Raw genomic sequence first — 26,471 nt, 5'->3', positions numbered from 1 at the left:
TCCGACGCCCAAAGTTCGTCGGAATAAACCGAGGAACACTCTACGTCGGAATTGTCCGACGAACGTTCTTCGTCGGTACGTTGTTTTCCGATGAACTCTGGTCTCGTGTATCCGCATCGTAATATCGTCGGAAGTTCGTCAGAATGACGTTTCTCGGTATTCGTCAGAAAGTCGTCGGAAGTTCTGACGAAATTCCGACGAATTTTTTTTTTCCGACGAAACGATACCGACGGACGGGTTCGTCGGAAATTCGTCGGAATCGGTCTATTCCGACGAATTTCCGACGATTTCGGCCATCAGAATCCCCCTGTTTTCTTGTAGTGTGCTCTCCGCACCAGCAAGAGAGAAATGGCTGTGGCTACACGTGGTATGTGTTCTTCTCTCTCTCTCTTGAAAATTTGCTCATGGTCTAGCAAATGCAAGTCTTAGAGGTGTAATAAGACCATATCATATGTTGTAAAAGACTGTTTTTGCTTCTTCCCTGCGGATCTTAGTGGATCCCTTAGATCATCAAAGTTAGTTAAGAACAAATCAGTTATTGCTCCTTTACTTCTGAGTCTAGAGTTAGTTGCATCATTCGATGCTAGCTCTGAGCTTGTTTCCTTTGGATTTACTTTATTTGCATTGTAAGATAGTGTTTTGGATTTTTATCTCAATGTAATTTTTTGCAGGTATCGAACGCGAGATCACATCTCTTCAGTTGGAGGTAAAAATGACATCTTCTTCCAACTTTTCTTCAATGCTGCTTACATTAGTAACTCTTGACGGTTTTACTGACATGGCCACATTAGGAGAAGAGGCTTGTGGCAGAAATCAAGCAAACAGCTAAAACTGGAAATGAGGTAAAACTTGTGTACTAAAATCACACCTCTTCCTTACTATTACTATTGTTTACTAGCTTGTTGGTTCAACACTGTCAGATTGAGGCATTAATAAGCTTCTTTTTGTTTTTTGTTTTAAAAAATTTTGTGATAGGCGGCCACCAAGATCTTAGCTCGGCAACTTGTTAGATTGAGGCAACAGATAACCAACTTGCAGGGAAGCCGTGCTCAAATCCGGGGTGTAACCACTCATACACAGGTTAGCTTTCTTAATTTCTTTCCCCAATTCATCTTTCACATGCTTTGATACCATTATGAACTGACTTTGCTGGTTTGATGATAATATAAACACATAGGCTTTGTATGCAAGCACCTCAATCTCATCAGGCATGAAAGGTGCAACCACAGCTATGGTTGCAATGAACAAGGTAATGATCTCACTTTGCTTGGGTCCTTCTCACTTCTTTTTTCACATAACTTGCAATGCTGTTTTCACATTTTTTCAGCAAATGGCACCGACCAAACAAGCTAAGGTGATCAAGGAGTTCCAGAAGCAGTCAGCACAACTTGACATGACGGTAAGCACTATCTCTATTCGTTTCTCTGAAGCCCTGGTGTAATGACAAAGATTGGCTGTGTCATGTTTGTTTTGTGTGTCTTTACAGATAGAGATGATGTCAGAGGCAATTGATGAAACACTTGACAAAGACGAAGCTGAAGAAGAAACCGAAGATCTAACTAACCAGGTTCGTTACTGCAATTTCTATCACAGGATTCATACTCAACACACCGCTGGTTTGTTTTCTCCAAGATTCCTCTATCTGACTCATTCCTCTGTATCGCCTCGTTCTTATAGGTGCTTGATGAGATTGGTGTTGGTGTTGCATCTCAGGTTGGTTTTTCTTAATTAGTTATTAGCCTAAATTTGTTAAAGGAAAACATTCAAAGTTGCCTAAAACTAAAACTATGTTTCATGCTTCTTTCTAAACAGTTATCTTCAGCTCCGAAGGGCCGGATTGCTACAAAAACCGCTGCTCCCACTACAGTCAATAACAAGAACGAGTATGTACATTGACCATATCAGGTCTTACTTTTGATAATTCATTCATTTCATGTTCCAACTCTTCTTGCAGCTCGGAATCTACCGAAGTGGATGATCTAGAGAGGAGGTTGGCTTCACTACGACGAATCTGAGAGACAATGAACCTTTCTTATTTGCAGACCCATCATGCTTCAAAAGAAACAGCTTCATGTTCTGAGAAATCTGTATAATATCTACTTATGTAACAAACAAGTCTAAATCGAACACACTTTACTTCTTTTTTTTTTTTTTTAATTATCATCAACCTTGCAAATAAATCTCATCCAAACCACTTGTGCCATAGACGTTAGACATCTCCAATGGAACACTATTATTTTCTCTATATTTTACACTAAAATAGAATAACTCTATTATAGATAGAGTTGGATTTGCTCCAATGGTGTAAAATATAGAGGAAAAAATAGTGTTCCATTGGAGATACTCTCCCTTTTGGGTCTTTCTCTATCTTCATAGGTCTGAATGAAAAGCGTCGAAGCTCGAACCAAAAGAGAGATTAAATTAAGAAAGAGTCTGTAACAAGTCATCATTGAAGGATGATAACACGAGATTCCTCATGCTCGGCCCCAATACTTATCATGTCACGTTGTAATGAGAATCATTGTGGATGTTGATGTAATCTTCCCACTTGATTATTAATATACAAAGTGATAGAAATCTTGAAGGTCACTCAGAAAACAATAACTTCTACTACATCAAGAAAAACGCAACCTAATCAAGTTTTACAATGGATTATTATCTGAAAGTGGAATCAATCAAGTTTCACAATATTGATTAATAAATGCAAGAACAATATAGAGAAGGTCAGGCAATCAAGAAATATATGACATTTTGATTTCAAGTTCTTACAGAAAATGGCACAAAAAGAAAAGAGTTTTGCGAATCAAGAGTGAAACAAAAAGAACGCAAGTAGACAGATTGCTCACTATATGAAACTCTCTAATCGATCACTCGATGATAGACTGAATAACTCCAGCACCAACGGTCTTCCCGCCTTCTCTAATAGCAAACCTCATCCCTTGCTCACAAGCAACCGGCACAATAAGCTCCACAACAATCTTCACCCTATCCCCAGGCATAACCATCTTCGACTCCTCATCTTTATCGTTCATAATCTTCGTCACTTTCCCCGTAACATCCGTCGTCCTCATGTAAAACTGAGGCCTGTACCCCGCGAAAAACGGAGAATGCCTCCCACCCTCCTCCTTCTTCAACACATACACAATCGCCTCGAACTTAGTATGCGGAGTAATACTCCCAGGCTTAGCCAACACCATCCCCCTCTGAATATCAGCCTTTTGAATCCCTCTAAGCAACAACCCAACATTGTCACCAGCCAATGCCTCATCAAGAATCTTCTGAAACATTTCGACCCCAGTGACTGTATAGTTCCTAGTCTCTCTCAACCCAACCAAATCCACAGTCTCTCCCACCTTAACAGTCCCTCTCTCAACCCTCCCTGTGGCCACAGTCCCACGCCCCGTGATGGAGAACACATCTTCAACAGCTAACAAGAAAGGCAACTCGGTCTGTCTCTGAGGAATTGGAATATAGCTATCAACAGCATCCATCAGCTCGTAGATCTTATCCACCCACTTGTTATCTCCTCTCTTCACGTTGGGGTTCTCAGTAAGCGTCTCTACAGCTAACAACGCGGATCCGGAGATAATCGGGATATCATCACCGTTAAACTCGTAAGAGGACAAAAGCTCACGCACCTCAAGCTCAACGAGCTCCAGCAGCTCGGCGTCATCGACCTGATCCTCTTTGTTCAAGAAGACGACCATGTCGGGGACGCCGACCTGCTTAGCGAGAAGGATGTGCTCTTTGGTCTGCGGCATAGGTCCGTCGGCGCCGGAGACGACGAGGATGGCTCCGTCCATCTGCGCGGCTCCGGTGATCATGTTCTTGACGTAATCGGCGTGGCCGGGGCAGTCCACGTGGGCGTAGTGGCGGTTCTCCGTCTCGTACTCGACGGTGGCGGTGTTGATCGTGATGCCGCGGGCTCTTTCTTCCGGCGCGGCGTCGATCTCGTCGTACTTTTTGGCGACGCTGTTCCCCATGGAGGCGAGGGCCATGGTGAGGGCGGCGGTTAGGGTGGTTTTGCCGTGGTCGACGTGGCCGATTGTTCCGATGTTGACGTGGGGCTTTTTTCTCTCGAACTTCCCGCGGGCGGCGCGGACGGTGAAGGAGCGGCGGGGGGAGTGGGGAGCTGAGGGGGTGGAGAGTGAGTACGAAGGGAGGAAGGAGGAAGAGAGGTTGAGTTTAACGGAAGTGGAAATGGCGGGAGAGAGGGAAGGGGAGGGGGAGGGGGAGGAGTAGGAGCAGATAAGTCTGGAGTAGGCGGGAGACGATATCGCCATGGGAGGAGGAGAATCGAGAATCTAGGGTTTCAGATTTGGTGGAGAAGAAGAAGATTTGGTGAGGGATAGAGTGAGACTGTTTGTTATCTCTTCACGAGAAAAAAAATGTAGGGCTCATATTTAGTTAATCCTATCTCTTCACAAACACAAATGGTTACCGTTTTGGTTTCCTACGTTTACAAATCGTGACGGTTTTCCCAGTCATAAACGGTGAGACATCCGAACGTCAGTAAGGGTAAACTACATTGTTTTGTTTTCTCTAAAACCTGAAGAGATTCTTATGGACTTTGGGGACTAAACGGCAGGTAAGTGAAACTCTCGTTTGGTCTCTGTGAAGAATCTTGTTGTCACCATCTTCTCCACTAGAATTCTCCGAGAAAGACAAAGCTTCAGCTTCATTAATGACCTAAACACGAAGCACCATAATAAAGTCAAGTCTTTTTCGCTAATAGCATGACCTTTTTACATACGAGAAGGAGCTTTGTGTTGTGCACCTGTTTGTAGCATTGTGTTGGACTATCGCTGATGCCGTGGAGGTAATCTGAAAACAAGAGAGGATAATATGAATATAACCGACTGCTCCGGATTACTTTTTTCTACTCTATTTAGTTTAAATATGGATTTAAAGCTTGCAGAGACCTGAGTAAGCGTCATCTTTGAAGATTAGTAGACTTCGAGGCATCATCAAAACGGAGAATGAGTGTTTATCATCTCTCTCAGGCACACCACTCTTTCCACTTTGATCTCTGGAAATGTCATCATCGTCTGATGATCTTAATCTCAAATGCGGACTGAAGTCCATAACGACAGGTGAGCCTAGAGACAGGATAGCTACAACAGGGAAATAAGCGGGTCCATCTTGGTGTGGCTGTAGAAAAAAAAACAACCATGGAAGTAACAAAACTTGCTCATGAACTTTAGCAGAAAACTAAAACAGGATAATAAACCATTCAAGTAAGAAGATTTAACGACTGAGAAGAAGGATGAGGTACCATTATCCCTTGGTCAGGATGGTATTCATTGATGAGGACATGATTTATAGCAGAAGGGAAAAGACCCGTGCTTTCATGAATTTTCTCGGTAATCTTTGTAAGCCAAGAAGGCACTGAAACAATGCAAAAAAGGTATACTCTTTGAGTATCTAAATTATCAAAAGAATGATTTGATGTTTTTCCTATTTTTTTACTTACACTCTTGTGGAACAAGACCCTTTTCATGGACCATACCACCTGCAAGAAAGAACAAATGCTCAAGACATTTTTTGTTTCTTTCTTAAAATACTCACACAAACACAATGTAATGAAAACGAAGTGGAAGAAAATCTCCTCACAACACACCCCAGTTCTGTAACCTTCTGTTCTTTAACGTCTTCCACTTGGAACCAGATCCTCCATATATCTTTAAACATGACAGCAAAATGTGTAAGAGAAGAATACAAGATCAAGATGTCTCAAATGGCAAAAGATGTGGAGAGGAGATTACATGATTGAGGAGCTGAGTTTGTTCTTCGTCAGTAATGAAACCAGGAATGTAGAAGACTGTAGGGGTAAGACCTACCCTGAAGCTCTCCAACTCCATGGCTGTATCAAGAATCAAACTTTGTTTGGTAATTAGAAACAGTCTTATTGAATCTTCAATCAAGAAAGAGACTTTCAAAACCAAGCATAAGCGGAGAGTTCCAATTACAGATCCAAACTAACATTCTCGCAAAGCTATTACTCTGTCTCAGCTATGATGGGAGCTCAAAAGCAATCGTATATTTTTTTAAAGGAACTAGAGTCTATTCCAACTATGATTCGTCTGTGTTCTACTTAAACCCATTTCTAGAAAGAAAAAAATATATATCAAATACATAGCAAAAGGGTGAATGAAACTAACCAGTAACTGCAGCAGGAAACAGAGCTATCGATCAACCCTGAAAGAGAAGAGAATTGCTTTCAATTGAGAGGAAGAATCTGATTATTCCTCCTGATTAGTTTAGGAAAGAGTACTTAATTATTTCGTGGGACAGCCACGTGATGGGCTAGGCCCACAGGCCCATTAGTACCTCTTTACGGAGCCGCGACATGTTACATCGGAGAGCAAACGAATAACACTTGTAAATGAACTTATGATCTTGAGTTTAGAATGGTTTTCGTATATAAGCAAATTCTTGTAGCAAAGAGTAATACATATTTGACCCCAAAAAAAAAAAAAAGAGTTTTTCCTCTAAAATAGAATAACTCTATAATAAAGTTAGATGTTGTTACAATGATACTCTATTTTAGAGTGAAAAATAGAATGATGAACAAAAAATAAAATAATTATTCTATATATAGAGTAAAAAATATGTTTACACTGTTATAGAATAGAAAATATAGTATTATTGGAGCATTTGTACTCTAAATTCTATTTTAGAAGAAAAAATAGAATGGGGTTGGAGATGCCCTAATAAGAAATACTAGTTAGAAACTGAGAATTGAAATAAAATGTGAATCGGTCTTTGTTTAAGATGTTGCTAGCTAAGCAAAATAGATCACTGATAGCTGAAAATAACAAATCATATATAACTGGATAGCTTCAGCACTTTTTCTTAGAAGCCCTTGAAAACATATCCCTTATGTTCTTTGATCCAGTCTCTACCTTTGCTTGCTTTGTCTGTTTCTCAGGTTTTCCTGTCTTCTTGTTTGCTCTCTCCTACATAGACCAAAGACATTTCCTCTTTTAAGTCAACAAGAACAAGGTACACCCACGATATGAACTAATTGTCTACAGGTTGTGCAATGAAACATACGCACACACACCTGTAATGAATTTGAGTAGTCCATTTTATTCTCATTTGCATTTGGAAAGGTCTCTGTATTGCTTTCTTTCGTTGTTGGGTCTACAAACTCCAGTCTGCAAGATAAACATTACATAATCAACATCGTTGTAAGAACTTATGATTTTCTTATGCTAAGTGAGTGAAGGATCTCAGATTTTTTTGACAAAGAAAAAAGGTACCCAAGATGATCATAGAGAAGCTTCAACCAAGGCTCTGTCTTCAGGTACTCTCCCACAATTGAAACTGCATCCACCACTGCACATTTCAAAAACGATATCAGTGAAATGCCATCTAACATCACCTCTTGAAAGGGTCAACGTCAAGAAAAGAAATGGTTTCTGTTTTACAACTTACATGTTTGTTTCTCATCTTGAGCTGCATAGTTCTTGTCCAATGCCGGTAGAGCCTTCTTTAAAGAGCGCACCTGCGTTCATTAAATTGCAGGAACCTTAAACAGAAGGACAAAAATTTACGGAATGTGAAACAAAACAAGTTAGAGTGCAAAGGCTGCAGTAAATCAATCATGTTCTGACAACAAGAGCATACCTTACAAGTTAACCAAGCTAAAACTTTCGAGTTATCAAGTCGATAAAACTTCATAGATCCAACCTCTGCAAGAAGAGATGAAACAGGAATAAGGATACTGAACAACTAGAGATCACCAAGGAGCGTGTGCGAGTGCAACCATGTTTTCCAAAACCAAAGAAGAACAATTAACCTTGAGTTTGACAAACGATCTCCATACACTTCTCTGCAAGTGACGACAGATGTTGATATTCAGGATATCCTTCAACAAATAAAACCTCATCCAGTTGCCTGAACTTTCCAGGATCATCCCCTTTCTACAGATCGACAATTAAAGTCAGACAGGAAAGTAACAGTGAAATTGAGAAGAGCCAAGGAGCATAGAGCGAGTGACCTTCATTCTTGCTTGGTCGAAAACAGGCAACAAGATGAAAACAGGATCAACCGGAGTAGCCATATATAAGCTTCCATCTGTAACAAGAAAACAACCATGAACATTCTGTAGAGTATATGTATAGAAGGGTAGATTAGTCATTCTGTAATACCTAGCTTAGCTCCTCTAATCACTATAAATATTGTAATCACGTTACATAATAAAATCATTCAGCCTACATACTCCATATGGTATCAGAGCTTGATATCTAGGGATCTGAAATTTTTATTTAAGCCGCCAACCTTTCTTTCTACTCTTCCTCGACTTCTTCTGTTTCTTCTTCTTCACGCTTCATCATGTCTTCTTCTTCACCGGCTTCTAACTCTGAAACAATAACAGTGTCTGACACTGTCAAGCTTCTCAACATCAACATGACAAATGTTACCAAGCTAACGGCTTCAAACTTTCTGATGTGGAGCCGTCAAGTCCACGCCCTACTTGATGGATATGATCTCGCTGGCTATCTTGACGGATCGGTCATCATTCCACCACCAACGAACACTGTCGATGGAGTAACTACGCCAAATCCGGAGTATACGCTGTGGAAACGACAAGATAAACTGATCTATAGTGCGCTGCTTGGGGCTATCACTGTCACGATACAACCAATTCTCTCTACCGCAACGACCTCAAACCACATCTGGGAAACACTCTCAGAGACGTACGCGAAGCCCAGCCGTGCGCACGTCAAACAGATCCGTCAACAACTCAAAACTTGGACCAAAGGAACGATGTCGATCGATGTGTGCGTTCAAGGCTTCATTACGCGCTTTGATCAGTTAGCGTTACTTGGCAAGCCAATTGACATTGAAGATCAGCTTGAGTATGTTCTTGAAGGACTACCAGAAGATTACAAGCAGGTCATTGATGCCATCGAAGGCAGAGACTCACCTCCTTCCCTCGCGGAGGTTCATGAAAAGCTCTTGCATCATGAAGTTAAGCTTCAGAGCAAAGGCGTGCTGTCATCACCTCCCATCACCGTGAATGCAGCTACTCACTGTGGGAACTCAACTGGTTCTTACAACAATGGTCGCAACAACTATCATGGGCAGAACCGCAACAACAACAACAATCGTAACCAACAGCAGCCTTGGTCTCAACAACAAAACTTCTCTGCCCGTGGTGATCAGTCTTCTCGTGGCTATCAGGGTCGCTGCCAAATTTGTGCTGTCCAAGGACACAGCGCTCGACGATGTCCACAACTGCAGGGAACTGCTTACTCCTCCGCGCCCGGTGCTCGATCGTTCTCACCAGGTTCAACCGCATGGCAACCACGTGCTAATATGGCTATGGCACAGTCATACAATCCAAATAGCTGGATCCTCGACAGTGGCGCCACGCATCATCTCACCACTGATCTGAGCAACCTCTCTCTGCACCAACCATATACTGGCGGAGAGGAAGTCACGATCGCAGACGGCTCCGGCCTCTCCATCTCGCATACTGGTTCCACACTCTTACCCACACCCTCTCGCTCTTATACTTTAAAAGATGTTCTCTGTGTTCCTAATCTCCAGAAAAATCTTATCTCTGTGTTTCATTTGTGCAACTCTAATAATGTTTCGGTTGAATTTTTTCCTGCTCATTTTCAGGTGAAGGATCTCAGCACGTGGGTCCGATTACTCCAAGGCAAAACTAAAGATGAGTTGTACGAGTGGCCTCTTTCATCTTCCAAAACCGTCTCCCTCTTTGCCTCACCATCACCAAAAACGACCCATTCCTCTTGGCATTCTCGTCTAGGCCACCCGTCTACTGCTGTTTTACAAACCATTGTTTCGCAATTTGCTTTACATGTTGCTTCTTCTTTACAAAAACATCCTTGTTCTCATTGCTTCATTAATAAAAGTCATAAGCTTCCCTTTTACAAAAATATCATCATCTCTTCTCAACCCCTCGAGTATATCTACTCTGATGTTTGGACATCTCCAGTCCTCTCCATCGACCATTACAAATATTACCTTGTTTTTGTTGATCACTATACCCGCTACACTTGGCTCTATCCCCTCAAGCAAAAATCTCAGGTCAAAGAAACCTTTATCCAATTCAAAGCAGTTGTGGAAAAACATTTTGCTGCTACCATCCGAAACTTGTACTCGGACAATGAGGGTGAGTTCTTAGCTCTGCGATCCTTCCTGGCCACTAATGGGATTTCTCATTTCACCTCTCCTCCCCACACTCCAGAACATAATGGAATAGCTGAACGCAAGCATCGACATGTGGTAGAGACAGGACTTACGCTTCTCCATCAAGCGTCATTACCTGTTGAGTATTGGACTTATGCTTTTGCAACAGCGGTATATCTTATCAACCGACTTCCCACTCCAGTCCTAGCTCAACAATCTCCTTATGCAAAGCTCTTCCAGAAGAATCCGAACTACTTGAAGCTACGTGTATTTGGCTGTGCGTGTTATCCTTGGCTTCGGCCTTACGCAACTCACAAATTGGAGAGCCGGTCCCTGTCTTGCGTTTTCCTTGGGTACTCTCTTACACAGAGTGCGTACTTGTGCCTACATGAGTCAACTGGGCGTATCTATGTCTCTCGGCATGTTCAGTTTGATGAATCCAGCTTCCCCTTTGTACCCAAGAGTGCTACCCCGATACCAGAACCAAACACCTCACCTCCTATCTTTTGTCCACCGACCACCATACCTATCAACCCAACGCCACTCGTACACACTCAACAAGTTGCCTCCCCGGGCCAGGATCCTCACCTGCCACAGTTTCCGTCTTCATCAACGGGTCCCGCTAGCTCTGCTGCAGCGGAACATGACTCTAACATGGGCTCAGGTATGAATTCACCGGTGCATACTAGTGATGCACACTCAGACACAGCAGGTAATGATATCTCACCCTTAATTCCTCCTACTTCTAACCTGCAGCCGACTCCCATACCTCCTCTTTCTCCATCACCCGCGCCAAACCCATCTCCATCACCCGAACTAAACCCTTCACCAGAACCATTACAACCACCAGTCCAAAACGCTCATCCCATGAAAACCAGAAGCAAAAACCAAATTATCAAACCAGCAAAGAAATATTCCCTCATTGCCCAAACTAAAGACCCATATCCGATTCCCAAAACCGTGGCCCAGGCCATGCGAGATGAGAAATGGCGACGAGCCATGAGTGATGAATATGATGCTCAAATTGCGAATCGCACCTTTGAGCTTGTTCCTCCAGAACCTCATCAACATATTATTGATACAAGATGGATTTTTACTAATAAATTTTTAGCAAATGGTGATTATGACAGGCCAAAAGCTCGATGGGTTGCTTGTGGTTTCACTCAGGCTTATGGGATTGATTATGGGGAGACATTCAGTCCCGTTGTCAAGTCTCTCACCATTCGTCTTGTACTTCATCATGCCGTCACTCATTCCTGGTCGATCAAACAGTTAGACGTTAACAACGCTTTTCTTCAAGGACACCTTACAGATGAGGTATATGTTTCCCAACCACCGGGGTTCAAAGACCCAGACAGACCCCACTATGTGTGCCGCTTGCGGAAAGCTCTCTATGGTCTCAAACAGGCGCCCCGCGCGTGGTATCAAGAACTAAAGACCTTTCTCTGTCAGATGGGATGTCATAACTCCACTGCTGACATCTCTGTCTTCACTTACATCGCCGGCTCCGACGTCCTTTACATCTTGGTCTACGTCGACGATATTATCGTCACCGGAAGTACTACTCGCTTGGTCTCTGCTTGTATTCAGGTTCTTGCCTCACGTTTCTCACTCAAAGAACCTAAAGACTTGCACTATTTCTTGGGTATCGAGGTCACAAGAACATCTGGAGGACTCCACTTGATGCAACGGAAATATATTATCGATCTCCTCACCAAGATGAACATGCTCGAAGCCAACCCGGTTTCTACTCCTATGGCGACTGCTTCCAAATTGACTTTACACTCGGGTACTGTCTTGGACTGTCCTCGTGAGTATAGAATGGTTATTGGCAGTCTCCAATACTTGGCATTCTCCCGCCCGGATATTGCATACAGTGTGAACCGTCTCTCTCAGTTTATGCACCAGCCCACTGATGAACATTGGAAGGCTGCGAAACGAGTTCTCCGCTACCTCGCAGGCACACTTAGTCACGGCATTCACATCAGTAGACACTCTCCTCATACGCTTCACGCCTACTCGGACGCTGATTGGGCAGGTGATAGTGATGACTTCATCTCCACCAATGCTTATGTTCTTTATATTGGTTCTACACCAATCGCTTGGTCTTCACGCAAACAGAACAGTGTCTCGCGCTCCTCGACGGAGGCGGAGTATCGTTCTGTAGCTAACACGGCATCTGAACTTCGGTGGGTCTGCTCGTTGCTTACTGACTTGGGTATCACAGTGCCCACGATTCCGACAATATACTGCGACAATGTCGGTGCTACATACCTAAGTGCCAATCCGGTTTTCCACTCTCGTATGAAGCATCTTGCTCTAGACTATCATTTTGTTCGCGGTAATGTCCAATCCGGAGCTCTCCGCGTCTCTCATGTCTCTACCAAGGATCAGTTAGCTGATGCACTTACTAAACCCTTATCGAGATCACGTTTTACTGAGCTGATTAACAAGATTGGAGTGATCAAGCTCCCTCCATCTTGAGGGGGTGTGTAGAGTATATGTATAGAAAGGTAGATTAGTCATTCTGTAATACCTAGCTTAGCTCCTCTAATCACTATAAATATTGTAATCACGTTACATAATAAAATCATTCAGCCTACATACTCCATACATTCATCTACACTTAATAATCAACAGTGGAATTTACCTTGAGAAATGTAATCTCCAAGGAACCAAGAACCATATGATTGCTTAAACCATTGAATTTCTTGAAGCATGTCATTGTTAAAAAGGTAGCAAGTTCCATTTTCTGCCCATAGAAGCAAAGATATCAAACCAACCACAAAGATGCTAACAACTGTCCTACAACATTATATAGCAGTCTTGTCAAGAATCTAAATCACATTACCTGATTTTGGATGGCGAAGTGTTAATAGTTCTCCAGGTTTGTTTCCTCCACATGCTGAATCTTCACATATGAAACGAAAATACTCAGCAACATCCTTTTTATAATGATGAACAATAGTCTTAAAGTAATCTTTGAGAGTAAAAAGTAATGCTTATGACATTCCTACACCAATGCATAACTGAAGTCATTTAGGTTAACAATAAAACAAAAAAATATGAGGTAGAAGAAAGGAACCTGGGGCAATGAGAACTCGTGTCTTCTCAACTCCTTCCCACCAAACAGTAGAACTCATCTTCAAGCTTTTAGTAAGCCCAAATCTTACGGTTGAAGAAGCGTACATCAGTCACTCAACTAAACAAGAGCTAGAGCGAGTAAAGATTGAACTTTACGATAGCCCTTAACAACAATTTAAGATGATATACCAGTGATGAAGGCGAGAAACTAGTGAGGTAAATGATTCAGGACGAAGTTTCTGAAAGACATTTCATCGAACAGTTGGCGTACAGGAGATGATAGAGAAACGACAAGTCCATCAGATTCGCGCAATGGCAGGCAAGTAGCGCGCGCATTTAAATATGGGCCTGGGATATTAAGAAAAGTCGGCCCATAGACAAATAAAAAGAAAATATATTTGCAAACAGACCCCTTACTTTAATAGGTATTTTCCAGATATGTCCCTATATTAGTTTAGGTAACAAAACAACCCTTAGTCATTGAAGAAGCTTCAATGGAGACTCTCACACAATCTTTGACTGCAAGAATAGATAACTAACTAGGTTATTAACCAGACCAAAGATTTCCAACAAAACTGAAGCTAAATAGACCCCAGGACTTAACATCAATTATAGTCCCTATATTAGTTTTGGTAACGTCTTTCAAGAAAGGTGAGGCAAAGCTTCCTTCTTCAATGGAGTCAAACCAAGAAAAAAGAAGATAGCTAGTAAATATAACATAAACCATTCAAATAACATAGAAGCTACATTAACATACAGAGAAATCAAAAAAACTTCTCTGGAAATGTTTAAATAACCCAAAAACAAGAAAAACAACACAAAGATAAGCTACTACATAAGAATCCAAGAAACACAGCAGCAGAAGAGAGAGTCAAATCAAACGACTCTAGATATTACCGATTACAAAAGACAAAGGTATATATATATTCTAATGCTGCTTGTGTTTAGTCTTCTTCTTCTTCTTCTTCTTCATAATCTTTTAAGAAACACATCTCGTATAAAAAGCCAATCCTCAAACTGTACAGCCTTCTCTCTTCCTCCATAAGCGAAGCAATCCACGTTAAAAAAAATCCGGATAAAACATCTTTTTATAGAGAGAAAGTCATCGTTGATGCAGCCATCTTCATGAGCAGACACGATCACATACACTGTATACAACACTGACTGGCTTTTTCGCTGCACCTTTCCAGTAAAGCCTCTCGAGCTTTCCGTTGGAGTGAGGACGTGAGCCGACGCTTTCTTGGCAGCTTTGTTGCAGTACATTGTCTAGCTCTCCACTAGCTGCTCCAATTAGTCCTGCGAGTTTTAGATAAGGTTTGAGTAATAAGTATGCATTACATAAAGAAAGTGTTACAAGATTGTGTGTTTGTTTCTTTTTTTTACCTAGGAAGAGAGGAGATGGTTTGCCTGGTCTTGATTTGTACTCAGGATGGAACTGAGCTCCAACGTAGAACGGATGGTTTGGCAGCTCAACGATCTCCATTCGCTGACCCGTCTCGTCTTTTCCTGGGAATGTGAGTCCAGAGCTCTCGAAACGTGGAACCATAGCTGGATTCACCTGGAAGAAAACATTTGGTGGCTTTAGATTAAACTGTAGAAGAGATTACTGTTTACTATAATCTGGAAGATGCTTAAAGTACCTCATATCTGTGTCGGTGTCTCTCATCGACAAAACTTCTGTTCCCATATCTGAAACATTCCAAAGAATAAGATGTCTGTTAAACTCTAAGATGCATACTAGTAAGAATGGGAGAAGAATCATGTTCTTACAGTTTTGCTGATTTGGAGTCCTTGCTTTGAAAGTAAGTTCTTCTTGAACCTAACCTCATGGTGCCTCCCATATGAGTTGTCGAGCCCTGCTTGAATCACACGGTCTCATAAATTAAGTAGAATGGAGCTTGTTGAAACTCAAACAGTGACAAAATGTGGAAGGGAACAGACCTCAGGCATGAAGATAACACAAGGGTTCTTGGTGTTGGGATCGAGTTCAGCGCTGTTTGCATCTGCCAAACCGAGTACGTTTCTTGCATACTCGACCACAGCGAGTTGCATACCTAGACAGATACCAAGGTATGGAACTTTGTTTTCTCTGGCGTGTTTGGCTGCAAGAATCTTTCCTTGTACACCTCTGTTTCCAAAACCTCCAGGCACAAGAATACCATCAGCACCCTTGAGTAACTTCCACGCTGCCTTATATGCATCTGGATTCTGCAGAGAGGAATCTTTTTTGGTTCAGTGTCTTAATATATTTTGTATGAGTAGTAGAGATTAGTGTAAAGTGTAAACATTACCTCTTTCTTGGCACCTTGTTCAAGATCACTAGCTGGAATCCAATCTATGACAAGTTTCTTGCGCCTAGCCACAGAAGCATGCAAGAGAGCCTGCTCATTACACATACAAGATATTATAGAAGATAGCTTATGAAGAGTTTGGTCATAGAGAGGCTTCTGTATATATGGTTATAGTTTATGAGACTGATGTATCCTGAGAAAGTGTACCTTATGGATGGAAAGATATGAATCCAAGAGCTCAGTATATTTCCCAACAACAGCAATTCTTACCTGAAAAAAACTCAAAACATAATGAAGTCAGTGTCTAGATGAGAACCAGAGAGATCAACTAAGTCATGATAGAACCAGGAACACACCGGAACGTGCAACTTGTCGCTCATTTTAGCCATCAGAGACCATTCCTCTAATGCAGGCTCCTTTGCAATTCTGTTACAATGATATCCCCACAAGAATCAGCATTTAAATTAATGAACCAATCTATACCAAGAATATGAGTAAGCGAGACACACCCTGTAAGGTTCAGGACATGCAGAATCGCCTCGTGTGCCTTTTGTTCCTGCTCAGACAAAGTTAAAACATAAGGAAATCAGTGCTGAGAACAACCTTGTTTACCAAAAATATGAGAGTATGGTGGAATGAGAAAAAGCTACTCACTTTGAGAAGCAATGGAATGTGCCAAATGTTGGGGCAATCATAGAGAGTCACAATGTTCTCCATCTGCAAATAAATTACATCTTGTTTTAGCAATGTCTGTACCAGCAAAGAAAAAGATTAAAGTTGTGTCTTGTAAATATTACATACCGGAACTTGGCAAAACTGAGAGAGTTTGGCCTTCACATTATCTTCAAGTGGCTACAAAATCAATATTCAGTATAGGAACTTAGAGCCAAGATTGAAGAACAAACGTTACCAATATAAAAGACTTTACAAGGATGATACCTTTGTGCTTCTGCAAGCCAAGATGTTAGGGCTCAAGCCAAGGCCTCTCAAGTCTTTAACGCTATGTTGCGTTGGTTTAGTCTTCTGTAAGCAATTAGACCACATTATGTTAGACATCGTTAGGATAAAAACTCCAAAAGAAACAAGTCTCAAGAGACTTGCCTGTTCACCAACAACATTCAATACAGGCACAAGACTGACATGGATCAAGCAGAAATTCTCAGAGCCTGGAAAAATGTTAAACACACACAGCTTAAGTAAGAGCTTTTAGTGTTATAACTCAAAAAGAACAAGATACACACAAACCATTTCTTACCAACACGATAGGAGAACTGCCCAAGAGCTTCAATAAAAGGCATGGACTCTATGTCTCCTGCAAAATTCAAAGAGGTTCATGTTTTTAAACTAAACCTGACATGAGGTGAAGTCTTAATGAAGTGAAGTAAATCAAAATACCTATTGTTCCTCCAAGTTCAATGACACAGACATCAGCTGGACCAGACTGTCCATCAACTGGAATCTTAGCTGCACGCTCAATCCATTCTTGAATAGCATCGGTGATATGAGGAACAACCTGCAAAACCCAACAATAGAGATTCAAAAATCTTTCTCAGAGGAGTTTCAACAACACACATGGTGTAGGACCTGTAGGTATATTAAGCTTGTTCTTCTAACATACCTGGACAGTCTTCCCAAGATAATCTCCTCTCCTCTCTTTCTCAAGCACATGCTGTTCACAAAACCTCAACATCAAACTTCAAAACTCAAAAATCTAACATTTTAAATTATTTTATAAACATCCACAAAAACACAATACCTTATAAACCTTCCCGGTAGTTATGTTGTTTTCACGGGTCAGCTTGATGTCCATGAACCTCTCATAGTTCCCAAGATCAAGATCAACCTTTTTTTTTTATTAAAAATAAAACAACAAAAAAAAAGAGAGAAAATTCATTATTATTTTAAAAGGTTGTTGGACCTAACTAATTTGAATGGCATTTCCATTAAAAGAAACAGAGCAAAGAATTCATTAAATGTTGTAGTACCTCGCCACCATCGTCCAAGACGTAAACTTCACCATGTTCAATAGGTGACATGGTCCCAGCATCAATGTTTAAGTAAGGATCTGTAAAAGTAATCATGAAAGTGTTAAACTTTTCTCAAACAAAAAAAAAAGTGTTGAACTTTTGTCATGAGAATTTCAACAGAGTGAAAAAAGGAAAAAAAATATTTTAAATCCTTGGAATCTTTTTGTTTCTAAACTTTTCTACACGCGTGAGGAGAAAAGGAAACTCCTTTTCAAAGTTTGTTTGTACAATACTGGGGCCTAAAGGAAATCAAATCTGAAACTTTTTTTTTTCGTTGGGAGAAAAAAAATCAAAAGCAAAAGTGAAAGAACAGAAAAGAAAAGAAACGAATTTTTTGCCTGAAGAAAACATAAGAAACAGGGGACATGTTCGTTATTACACACATGAAAGAAACAACGACAAGGTTTTTGTAATAAGGAGAGAAAAAGAGACCGATTTTAATGGCGGTGACTCGGAATCCACATGATTTGAGGATGAGACCGATGCTACTTGCCGTGACTCCTTTTCCGAGTCCACTCACTACTCCACCTGAAACCACTACGTACTTCATCTTCTTCTTCCTTAACCACTTCGTCTGAAAGATAGCTTTGCTCAACTCAGTTTCCTGAAAAAGAGGGCAAATAAAAAAAAAACTTTTTTCTAAGTAAAAGTGTAAGAGAGAACGAGCTAATAGATAAAAGTAAAACAGAGCATAGAAACAGAGTATATAAGCAGAGAGAAAGAAGCATCCAGCTTTTGGTTTTGTCCAACGGTTGTAAAAGCTCAGACAAAATATTATTGTTACAAATCTGACATATTTCATTTCTATGTCCTGATTAGTTGTGCTAATACAATCTGTCCCAAGTAACTAGCAAAAGCAGAGGAAGGCTGCGAGAAAGTGTATGTTTGTATGTATAAAAGCAAGAAGGTTTGGTTGTTTAAAACAGAGAGGAGCAGGAAAGAAACAGAAGAATCTGACATCTTGAAATTTTTAGTATGTTAAGAGTTGAAAGTGTAGTGAGATTAGAAGTGAACGACCAAAATTAAGTTAGAGGAAAGGGTATTAGACTCACCTATTTTTTATAAAACGAGAATTGAAAGTAGAGACTTTTATCCAATTTGTGAATCGAACGAGAGATGGTGAATGCCCTTTTTATAAGCAAGCCAGTGTTCGTTCACCTTTGAAAGTTGAAGAGAAGGTGTCATGTTTCATATTTAATTAACACCTAAAGCATTTTTCTCTCTCGACTTTTTTTCATTTTATCTACTATTGTTTTTTTAATCTTACAGAAATGAAAAGGACTGGTTATCTTACACAGTGTTAACATTTGGAGGTATTTTGATTAGGACATTGTTTCCTTTTCCTAGCTAGTTTGTCTGCAATGCACAGTTTTCATATCTAATCGTTTTCCTTTCTTTTTTGTGGAGATTTGTTAAAATACAACTATGTTTGTCTAGTTTTTAAATATAGTGGTAATTTTTTTTTTTTTGATCAAAAATATAGTGGTAATTATAGTTTTGTTTTGTCCTGGAGTTTTTGTTGTAGTCCCCTCCCAAATTTTCTTGATAATCAAGTGAGTTATGGGTAGTTTTGTTAACTGAAATTCAGATTCTTAAATATTTTTTAAAATATAATATATGTCTCTAGCATTAAAACAATTTACACATTTATTTATTATTAAAAATTTTGACTTACCAAATTACCATGGCCATGGGCAGTTGGGCCACTGCACATCTATTACCTGTTGCTGCATACTTGTTATGTAGTGCTATTCTATTTTAACTCGTTATTACTTTTTAAAACACAACTATCATAAAATAGATAATTGGAATCAAATAAGAGCACATAAAGAAATATCAAAAATTGTATACAATTATAAAGTATATAAAATTTGAAGGTTAATATTTAAATAATTTAAATAATTAAGAGAAATAATCTTCAGATTCCGCTTTTTGAATTTTGATACATAATTTTTTAATAATCATAGGTTGAAACTAGTAAGCAATAAATGACTGATTCGTGTGAGTTAATTATATCTAATATCATATGCAACTAATAATTTGTAAAATGCCTTCTGAAAGGTAGCAATATCTCATCATTTTGAAAATATCATTACAAACATAACTTATGTCAGAAATTAGTAAAACAAAGGAATAATTGAATAAATATTAGCATAAATCATTAAAATGGATATATTTAATTAGAAATGTGATTAAGATAGTTAAAATATATTAGTTACACTTTTTATTTTATGATTATGCTTTTACCATGACGACAGCTGTGTAAGTGTGTATACTATAAAGAAAACCTAATTTTTAAAAAATGCGAAAAACGTATGATTTGATAAGGAGTAGAGATGAAATAGCAGATCAATAAATACTAGGAGTGGGCGTTCGGGTATCCATTCGGGTTCGGTTCGGGTTTATTCGGGTTTCGGGTTTTCGGGGTTAAAGATTTTAGCTCCATTCGGGTATTTCTAAATTTCGGTTCGGGTTCGGTTCGGATCTTTGCGGGTTCGGTTCGGGTTCGGATAACCCATTTAAATGATTTTTAAAATTTTAAAATTCAATATATAGTTTCAATTTCTCAAAATCTGTAAATAAAATACTATATAACATATAAACTTGAATAACATATGTCAGAGTACCTAAACTTAACATATAAATTGGTTTGTTTGAATATTTTGATAGACAATCAGTAGACATTTCAACTATTTTTGGTGTTTTGGGTATATTTTATACTATTTTAGAAATTTACTTTTGAATATTTGTATATATTTTCAAGTATTTTAGACAACTTAAAAGTATCTTATATATTTTGAATGTTTTTAATATACATTGAATCTAAAAATAATTAATATATTTAGATATATAAATCTATTTCGGATACATTCGGGTACCCGAAATACTTCAGTTCGGGTCGGGTTCGGTTTCGGTTCTCTGGATACCAAAATTTTGAACCCGTTCGGATATTTAATCAATTTCGGTTCGGATTCGGTACTACTTTTTTGGATCGGGTTCGGTTCGGTTCTTCGGATTCGGATTTTTTGCCCAGCCCTAATAAATACATTCTAACATATCTTATATATTATATTAGATACATGTTTGCTTTTCTTATCAAATATTTTAACATAGATATATTTTATCATATAAATTATTAACTAAAAATAATAATTCTATTCATTTTGTAAAAATTTACGATATTGTAATTTATTTGCATCTAATTATGATTTCTAAATAATAATTTTATTAATTTACAAATTTGCATTATTTCAAGTCAATCCCTAAATACTTATACTTGTAAATTCGTTATTCATTTTATACAATATTTATACTAAAGATTTTCACATAAACTATATTTAGAAGTACATTATTATTATAATTTTGAAAACAAACTGATTTTTGTGCCGGGTCCTACGGATACGGGACTTATATAGAGCCCTGCGCACCGCAATTTCTGCAACGGTATTAACTAATGCATGCGATCGCGCTCCGTATTAATATATTCTATTAGGTCATAAACAATCATCGCCTAGTAATTTAAGTAACGATATTTAATGCATCGGTTTAACTAGTTCACTAATCGAGTATGTAGCGATATCGATTTGTAGTTGCCAAAAATTTGTATATGTTAACGATAGCTGATGATCGGTGTTTTTAAAACCGGACCGGAAACTGAACCGGAATTTTTTTGGATCACGGTTCAATATGGTTCGACCGGATCAAACATGATTCAATACTTTGGTTTAATATATTTTTAGTATATAAATTTTAAAGTAATATTATTAAATATGATACATAATTAAAATATAAATAAAATTTAAACATAAAACATTATAAATATAAACTAGTTTTATGTTTAATGGATGGTTTATAGATTTTTGATAGTATTAGTGGCTTTTATCAGTTTAATAACTTTGAAATCCAATTCATCGACGTGGTCGGTTCATGGTCAAACCAATTACTGGATCCAACCCGGCTATATAACCGGTTCATGGTCAAACCCGGTCCAACCATCGGGTCGGTCCGGTTTTAAAAACACTGCTTATGATTGATAAGTATCTATGTAATTTAAGGAATTCTCCAGATAAATATGGTAATAGTTTTTTAAATAAACAATGATAAACAGTTTCATTATTGCACTGTTTTGAAATAGCACAAGGCCTCTTGAAGTAGCTTCTAAGTTCATTTATCATGAAATCCATCAGTCGTAGTTACTATGCAACTTGAAATCATTTGATAGTGTAAGTTTTATATATTTTTACTAATTACTGAATAAACACTTCACTAGAAGATTTGGTGACGGGATACTTTCCTAAATACATTTTATGTGTTGAGGAGGTTTGTAAGGGAGGTTAATGACGGACCTGATTTTTTAGATTAAAATTTCATTAAATTATATTGAAATTAAAATACTAAAATTATACAAAACTACATAAATATAATTTATTATACTTGTAGCTATGAGTGTTATATGCAAAATAATATTGTATAGAATTTCTGATTCAAAAGACATCTATACACCCTGAAAAAGGTAAGGTAATATGTTGTTTTGATTTAACAATTTTTATTTCTGACTAAATTTTAGTTACAAAAATTAATTTGACTATTCATTTTCTACGGTAAAAACACTGTGAATCTGTTTTTCTTTATACAACTACAAACCCATTAACCCTATATAAATATGATCCAGTGTGGCCGATGTATACTTGAATGTGGTCTAGGCCTTAACTTAATACCGTGATTAAATTACTCAAGGACGACCTTTATACTTTTAGTAGCGAATCTCTGGTAAATTTTCAGTTACCTTGGATCTCCGGGATACTATTTTTTTACGGCAAAAATATTTTCTATGTACTTTAATTTAACATACGTGGACGATGTGACAAAATATGTCACATGCACAATAATTTTCTTTACAAAATTTAGTTTGAAAGGAGAAATTTAGAAACCCTTTAACAAAAAAAAAAAAAAGAAAGGAGAAATTTAGAATTGTTACATATTGTACCCTCGTCCTGAAACAGCTGACCGAAGGAGGAGGAATTGGACAAATAACCTGAAAACTAGGAGCTATGTAATGCATAGAGAGTCATGCGCTACGATTTGTTGAGCAAAGTGATGGAAAATGTGTGGTTTGAAACTAATAAGAAATGACTTAGTTTCAGTGATAAATATTATGGAGGAGAGCAAAATGTTGGAGATCTTTATGTGACTTAAGGCATTGGATAACTACCAGTTTGTTCTATTGATCATATTAACAAGGAGAATAATCAAGCAGCAGATATTTTGTCCAAGAAAGCTTATGAATATAATAAGTTTCATGATTTGCTCTCAATGTAATGATCTTACCTAAGTGACTAATTAATTTCGTGTACCAATCTTTTTTATAATATAATAAAGTGAGATGTTATAAAAACAGAAACAGTAATATTTCACACATAGAATCGGACCTTTATGCATCAAATATAATAGAATAATAACCAGCGGCAGTCATGGTATTTAGAAGATCTAAAAATGATCATGTAGGTCCACATGCATCTGATCTTGTTGTGCTTAATTAGCAAGGAAATTTGATTGCAAAAGGAATTTCCTACCAAATTATATTTTGAAATTCAATAACTGATTGCCAATGTTTTCTTCTTCTAAATAATTAGTACAAAAGTAATTTTTACCAGATTTTTAATCTCTCGTTTTATGTATGATTTAGCATATTATATAAAATAATGCTTCTAACTAAAACATTTAGCTAAAACATATTATCCATTTCATATATCAAAACATTGCAATATAAAAGCAGAAATAAAATCATATCAAATGTTTCAGCAATTTAACATTTGTATTTTTGTATATATTCCGCTCCTTCTACTTATTCAGTTTGTTTCTTAATTTTTACTAATAAATCGTGTTCTGCTTGCTTTAAAAAAAAAAATTACATTGGTTTAGTTTGGAATGTAGATGTTATGAGTCTTATGACCACAACCAGCTATGAAAAAAGGTTTGACATCGTTGAGATATATCAGTCAAGAAATAGTATAAGAGGTATTACAAGAAGCTGAGTTGTGTGAAGACTGATCTGGAGTCGAATATAACCAACTCAAAATAACATAGATAACTCAAGAAGTGGTTGCCAACGAAATATGCATCTTATAAAGTTTAACGAACACGGAGAAAAAAAATTATTAAGAGAAGTTTTTACTATTCTTATTTTTGTAGAGAAAACAAAAGATTTGAAAGAATATAAAAACTTTTCCTTATAAGTTACATGTTTTAAGTTTCAACTGCGCCATTAGCCGCAGCGTCTCCACCGAATAGGGCAGGGTGATTGTTTCACTTGTTTCTGGTTATCACTTGTAGTCAATCACTGGGTAGTGGGTGCACAAATAGTATGAGACCACCCCCAAGGGAGGGATGAAGAAGAGTCCTTGACTCATTAAAACAATAGAAGATTGAAAAAAGAGGTGAGAGGAAAAAAGTAGTATCTAAAAATAGATGTTTAAGACCATGATTAATCTCAGTCTTTTAACTGGGGTTCTTAGCTTCGGGTAAGAGACGATTCTTAATTTTAACTAAGAAAAGTTAAGAACCGTCTATTAAATAAGATATATAAGAACCGTCTTTTAAACAAAAAGTGTAAAAATTAAAAAAAAAATAATAATAATGTCAAATCATGAGTTAAGAATTCCGCTAAAAAACTGAGGTTAATCATGTTCTTATTAGAACAGTTTTGGTACTGTACAACCAGTTGTGTGTTTATTTATTGGTCAATTTTATTAAAGTTTTATTATTTAATCTAACTACATTAAAAATATTTATATTAAATTGTTAAGAACTTTAAAATGCGTTTCAACCGTTGGGGTTGCCCTAACGAGTAACTTACAAATCATATAAATACATATACAAATTAGTGAAGAAATACACTATTTTTGCAAATATCATGGGTGCATTCGCCATACATCATGAGTTACGACTCGCTTAAAATCAGATTACATTTTTAATATAAGGTATTTTTTACGTTGGTTTGATAAGGGGTAATACTCGATTAAAGAATATTGTTTTCTGTAAAATATTGAAATCAACGTATTAGAAGAAAAAACATAACACCACCTAGTCACCAACTTATAACTATAGATATTGTTTACCTATATATCACTCTTGGCAGACAACAAGATTGGTTATATAAGGTTAGGTGTACTGTTGAGTCTTGAATTAAAGCTGATTCTTTTGATATCAACATTTAAAAATAAAGATGTACAAACTAAGATTATCAAAGTAGACCGACATACAAAGTAAGTTGTGTTAGAGAACAGTAAAATATATGAACATAGTTCGAAACGGTAAGAGATACGCATAATCCTACAGTTTTATTTGATCGTTTTTCAGATCAAAAACAACACAAGCGATAGTATAGACTTGTTGCTGCTGTGATAAAAGATTTCGTTAATTTTGGAAACAGTGAGGTTTAAAGACGTGTAAACAAACTACAAAGCTAGTCCCTAGCTAGACAGTAGATATATATTGTAACAGTAATATTAACTAGAATAAACGTTATTGAATGAGATTCACCCAACTTGGACAACAACATGAGATTTTCGTCCCCACAGCGAAATCAATAAGACCCTACGTCCTTGGCCCCTACGTCCCTACCAGGGACCAGGGATAACTTTTTTCACAGCAGATGGCGGTAAAAGATTATCTAAAATAGCCGAAGTGCTTTTAAATTAACGGATTCCTTTGATATTTTTTTATCAGCATAAAAGTCCAAATGAATATTTTATTTATTTTGGCATAGCAGTGAAAGATACATCGTTATAAACTTTGACTTTGCTACGAGTAATCTTGTTCGGATAATGCGCCATTTAGTTTTTTTTTTCATATAAGAACTTCGGTACATATATTAACCAAATATTAAATTCTTAACAAGAAAAATACATAAACAATGCATTTAACCAAAAAGAAACATTGTCTTGATACGAACAGTAATGATTTTATTGGTTAAGAAATCAAAGTTTTCGTTCTACAGCTTGCGCAGTTACCTATACACTAAGTATTTTTATAACATATATAAAAGATTTTATCCAGTACAAGTTAAAATAAAAATATCGTAGATGTACCGGACTGGAACAATTTGTTTTATTGCAAAAAAATTTGGACCAAAATTTATAATTTTTTGGAGTAGAGATAAGTACCGGTTGCTATTTTTTCCATAGTTACTAAGATTTAAACCTGACAATTTTACTTTTAAGATAGAAAGTTTTACCAGTAAAACTATCAACTTCTAATAAGCTAGAAAATGTTAATTTGAGATATCTTATTGCAAAGGTATGAACTTCGGATAATAAGCTAGAAAATTAATTTAAGATATATTTTTAAAAAGTATCAAATGTGATATTTTGAGATATTTTGACATGTAAGAGACCCATCCATTTTAAGTATAATTGTTTTTATTTATTTGAAAGACATTTAGCATTGAGTAGTTTTTCGATGAGGTTGTTCTTAGACTATACAGGTGATATGTATCGGTTTTTGTCAATAACCCATGATAAAAACAAATATTGAGATATGAAAGTAATATTCGAGATACGTGTGTTTTAGTACTAGTTCTAAAGAGTGCTTGAAAGGAATCTTGGACAGAAAAATACATTAGTCAGAACTAATATATACTCGAAAGATTCTCCAGACTAATTGCTTACTTTTTTGGTGCACCACCAGATTAATTGCTTACGAACGCAGTTATAATGTATGGTTTCAAAATAAAAATACTAGTAATAATGAGTCGGCACAATTTTTCGGAAACCACTTTTAGATAATACTAGACCTTGATGGTCGCGCGTATTTAATTTGTGTTTGTATTTAATGATATATTTGTTAATGTAGTCTTATTTGTAAATTTAAATGTTATATTTGTACTTAATTTTATATTTTA

At 37.5% G+C, this 26,471-nt stretch overlaps 5 protein-coding genes across 7 annotated transcripts in view; 1 reads left to right on the top strand and 4 right to left on the bottom strand.

Moving 5' to 3' along the window:
• LOC106297546 (vacuolar protein sorting-associated protein 2 homolog 2-like) overlaps positions 1-2,126 on the top strand; it is an 8,220-nt gene extending 6,094 nt beyond the window's left edge. The window contains exons 2-11 of the mRNA XM_013733766.1: positions 325-367; positions 672-706; positions 792-842; positions 976-1,080; positions 1,178-1,249; positions 1,328-1,399; positions 1,487-1,567; positions 1,678-1,713; positions 1,813-1,883; positions 1,955-2,126. Coding sequence (XP_013589220.1) covers positions 325-367; positions 672-706; positions 792-842; positions 976-1,080; positions 1,178-1,249; positions 1,328-1,399; positions 1,487-1,567; positions 1,678-1,713; positions 1,813-1,883; positions 1,955-2,015 — 627 coding nt within the window. The 3' untranslated portion in view covers positions 2,016-2,126. The remainder of the gene's footprint in view (positions 1-324; positions 368-671; positions 707-791; positions 843-975; positions 1,081-1,177; positions 1,250-1,327; positions 1,400-1,486; positions 1,568-1,677; positions 1,714-1,812; positions 1,884-1,954) is intronic.
• Positions 2,127-2,715: 589 nt separating this feature from the next.
• Positions 2,716-4,373, bottom strand: LOC106306893 (elongation factor Tu, chloroplastic). Its single transcript, XM_013743679.1, has one exon. The coding sequence runs from the start codon at positions 4,281-4,283 to the stop codon at positions 2,868-2,870; it is 1,416 nt and encodes a 471-aa protein (XP_013599133.1). The 5' UTR covers positions 4,284-4,373; the 3' UTR covers positions 2,716-2,867.
• Positions 4,374-4,380: 7 nt separating this feature from the next.
• Positions 4,381-6,247, bottom strand: LOC106306910 (alpha-ketoglutarate-dependent dioxygenase alkB homolog 6). 3 transcript variants are annotated; one of them, XM_013743709.1, is made up of 8 exons: positions 6,162-6,247; positions 5,766-5,880; positions 5,621-5,681; positions 5,474-5,512; positions 5,276-5,388; positions 4,923-5,151; positions 4,778-4,824; positions 4,381-4,689 (listed from the first exon to the last, which is right to left on the bottom strand). In XM_013743709.1, the coding sequence occupies exons 2-8, from the start codon at positions 5,859-5,861 to the stop codon at positions 4,543-4,545; spliced, it is 732 nt and encodes a 243-aa protein (XP_013599163.1). In that variant the 5' UTR covers positions 5,862-5,880; positions 6,162-6,247; the 3' UTR covers positions 4,381-4,542. The 3 variants fall into 3 exon arrangements, with proteins under 3 accessions (XP_013599163.1, XP_013599155.1, XP_013599171.1); XM_013743701.1 differs by having other exon boundaries at positions 5,766-5,863; positions 6,162-6,241; XM_013743717.1 differs by lacking the exons at positions 5,766-5,880; positions 6,162-6,247 and having other exon boundaries at positions 5,614-5,651.
• A 595-nt stretch (positions 6,248-6,842) lies between these two features.
• Positions 6,843-13,542, bottom strand: LOC106306901 (ribonuclease H2 subunit B). Its single transcript, XM_013743690.1, has 11 exons — positions 13,441-13,542; positions 13,253-13,336; positions 13,019-13,078; positions 12,818-12,919; positions 8,006-8,082; positions 7,805-7,928; positions 7,633-7,697; positions 7,441-7,510; positions 7,266-7,341; positions 7,067-7,160; positions 6,843-6,959 (listed from the first exon to the last, which is right to left on the bottom strand). Exons 2-11 carry the CDS (start codon positions 13,308-13,310, stop codon positions 6,843-6,845), a joined length of 843 nt encoding a protein of 280 aa, XP_013599144.1. The 5' UTR covers positions 13,311-13,336; positions 13,441-13,542.
• Positions 13,543-13,963: 421 nt separating this feature from the next.
• On the bottom strand, positions 13,964-18,734 carry LOC106315431 (CTP synthase). The gene is made up of 20 exons (XM_013753159.1): positions 18,622-18,734; positions 18,002-18,173; positions 17,528-17,607; positions 17,299-17,385; positions 17,161-17,211; positions 16,938-17,055; positions 16,798-16,854; positions 16,644-16,708; positions 16,482-16,565; positions 16,344-16,394; positions 16,197-16,259; positions 16,052-16,098; positions 15,899-15,968; positions 15,750-15,812; positions 15,543-15,632; positions 15,193-15,459; positions 15,022-15,107; positions 14,892-14,940; positions 14,635-14,809; positions 13,964-14,547 (listed from the first exon to the last, which is right to left on the bottom strand). The coding sequence occupies exons 2-20, from the start codon at positions 18,117-18,119 to the stop codon at positions 14,375-14,377; spliced, it is 1,794 nt and encodes a 597-aa protein (XP_013608613.1). The 5' UTR covers positions 18,120-18,173; positions 18,622-18,734; the 3' UTR covers positions 13,964-14,374.
• Between the last annotated feature and the right edge of the window lie 7,737 nt (positions 18,735-26,471).

Source organism: Brassica oleracea, chromosome C1 (assembly GCF_000695525.1).
Source record: "Brassica oleracea var. oleracea cultivar TO1000 chromosome C1, BOL, whole genome shotgun sequence".
Classification (NCBI taxonomy): domain Eukaryota; kingdom Viridiplantae; phylum Streptophyta; class Magnoliopsida; order Brassicales; family Brassicaceae; genus Brassica; species Brassica oleracea.
Note: the sequence above shows the minus strand (reverse complement) of the source record. Positions and strands in the feature narration are given on the sequence as shown.

Bases quoted from the DNA above. Each gene is read 5' to 3' on its own strand.
- LOC106306893 (XM_013743679.1), bottom strand. From the start codon at position 4,283: ATGGCGATATCGTCTCCCGCCTACTCCAGACTTATCTGCTCCTACTCC.
- LOC106306910 (XM_013743709.1), bottom strand. From the start codon at position 5,861: ATGGAGTTGGAGAGCTTCAGGGTAGGTCTTACCCCTACAGTCTTCTAC. The intron at 5,389-5,473 runs GTAAGTAAAAAA...GCATTGTTTCAG, and splicing joins GGGTCTTGTTCCACAAGAGT to TGCCTTCTTGGCTTACAAAG. The intron at 4,690-4,777 runs GTGCACAACACA...CTTCGTGTTTAG, and splicing joins CAACACAATGCTACAAACAG to GTCATTAATGAAGCTGAAGC.
- LOC106306901 (XM_013743690.1), bottom strand. From the start codon at position 13,310: ATGAGTTCTACTGTTTGGTGGGAAGGAGTTGAGAAGACACGAGTTCTC. The intron at 13,079-13,252 runs GTTCCTTTCTTC...TCATATGTGAAG, and splicing joins ACGAGTTCTCATTGCCCCAG to ATTCAGCATGTGGAGGAAAC. The intron at 7,929-8,005 runs GTCACTCGCTCT...GTCGATCTGTAG, and splicing joins TCGACCAAGCAAGAATGAAG to AAAGGGGATGATCCTGGAAA.
- LOC106315431 (XM_013753159.1), bottom strand. From the start codon at position 18,119: ATGAAGTACGTAGTGGTTTCAGGTGGAGTAGTGAGTGGACTCGGAAAA. The intron at 17,386-17,527 runs GTACTACAACAT...TAAAAAAAAAAG, and splicing joins TCTTGGACGATGGTGGCGAG to GTTGATCTTGATCTTGGGAA. The intron at 14,548-14,634 runs GTAAAAAAAAGA...TAAAACTCGCAG, and splicing joins ACCATCTCCTCTCTTCCTAG to GACTAATTGGAGCAGCTAGT.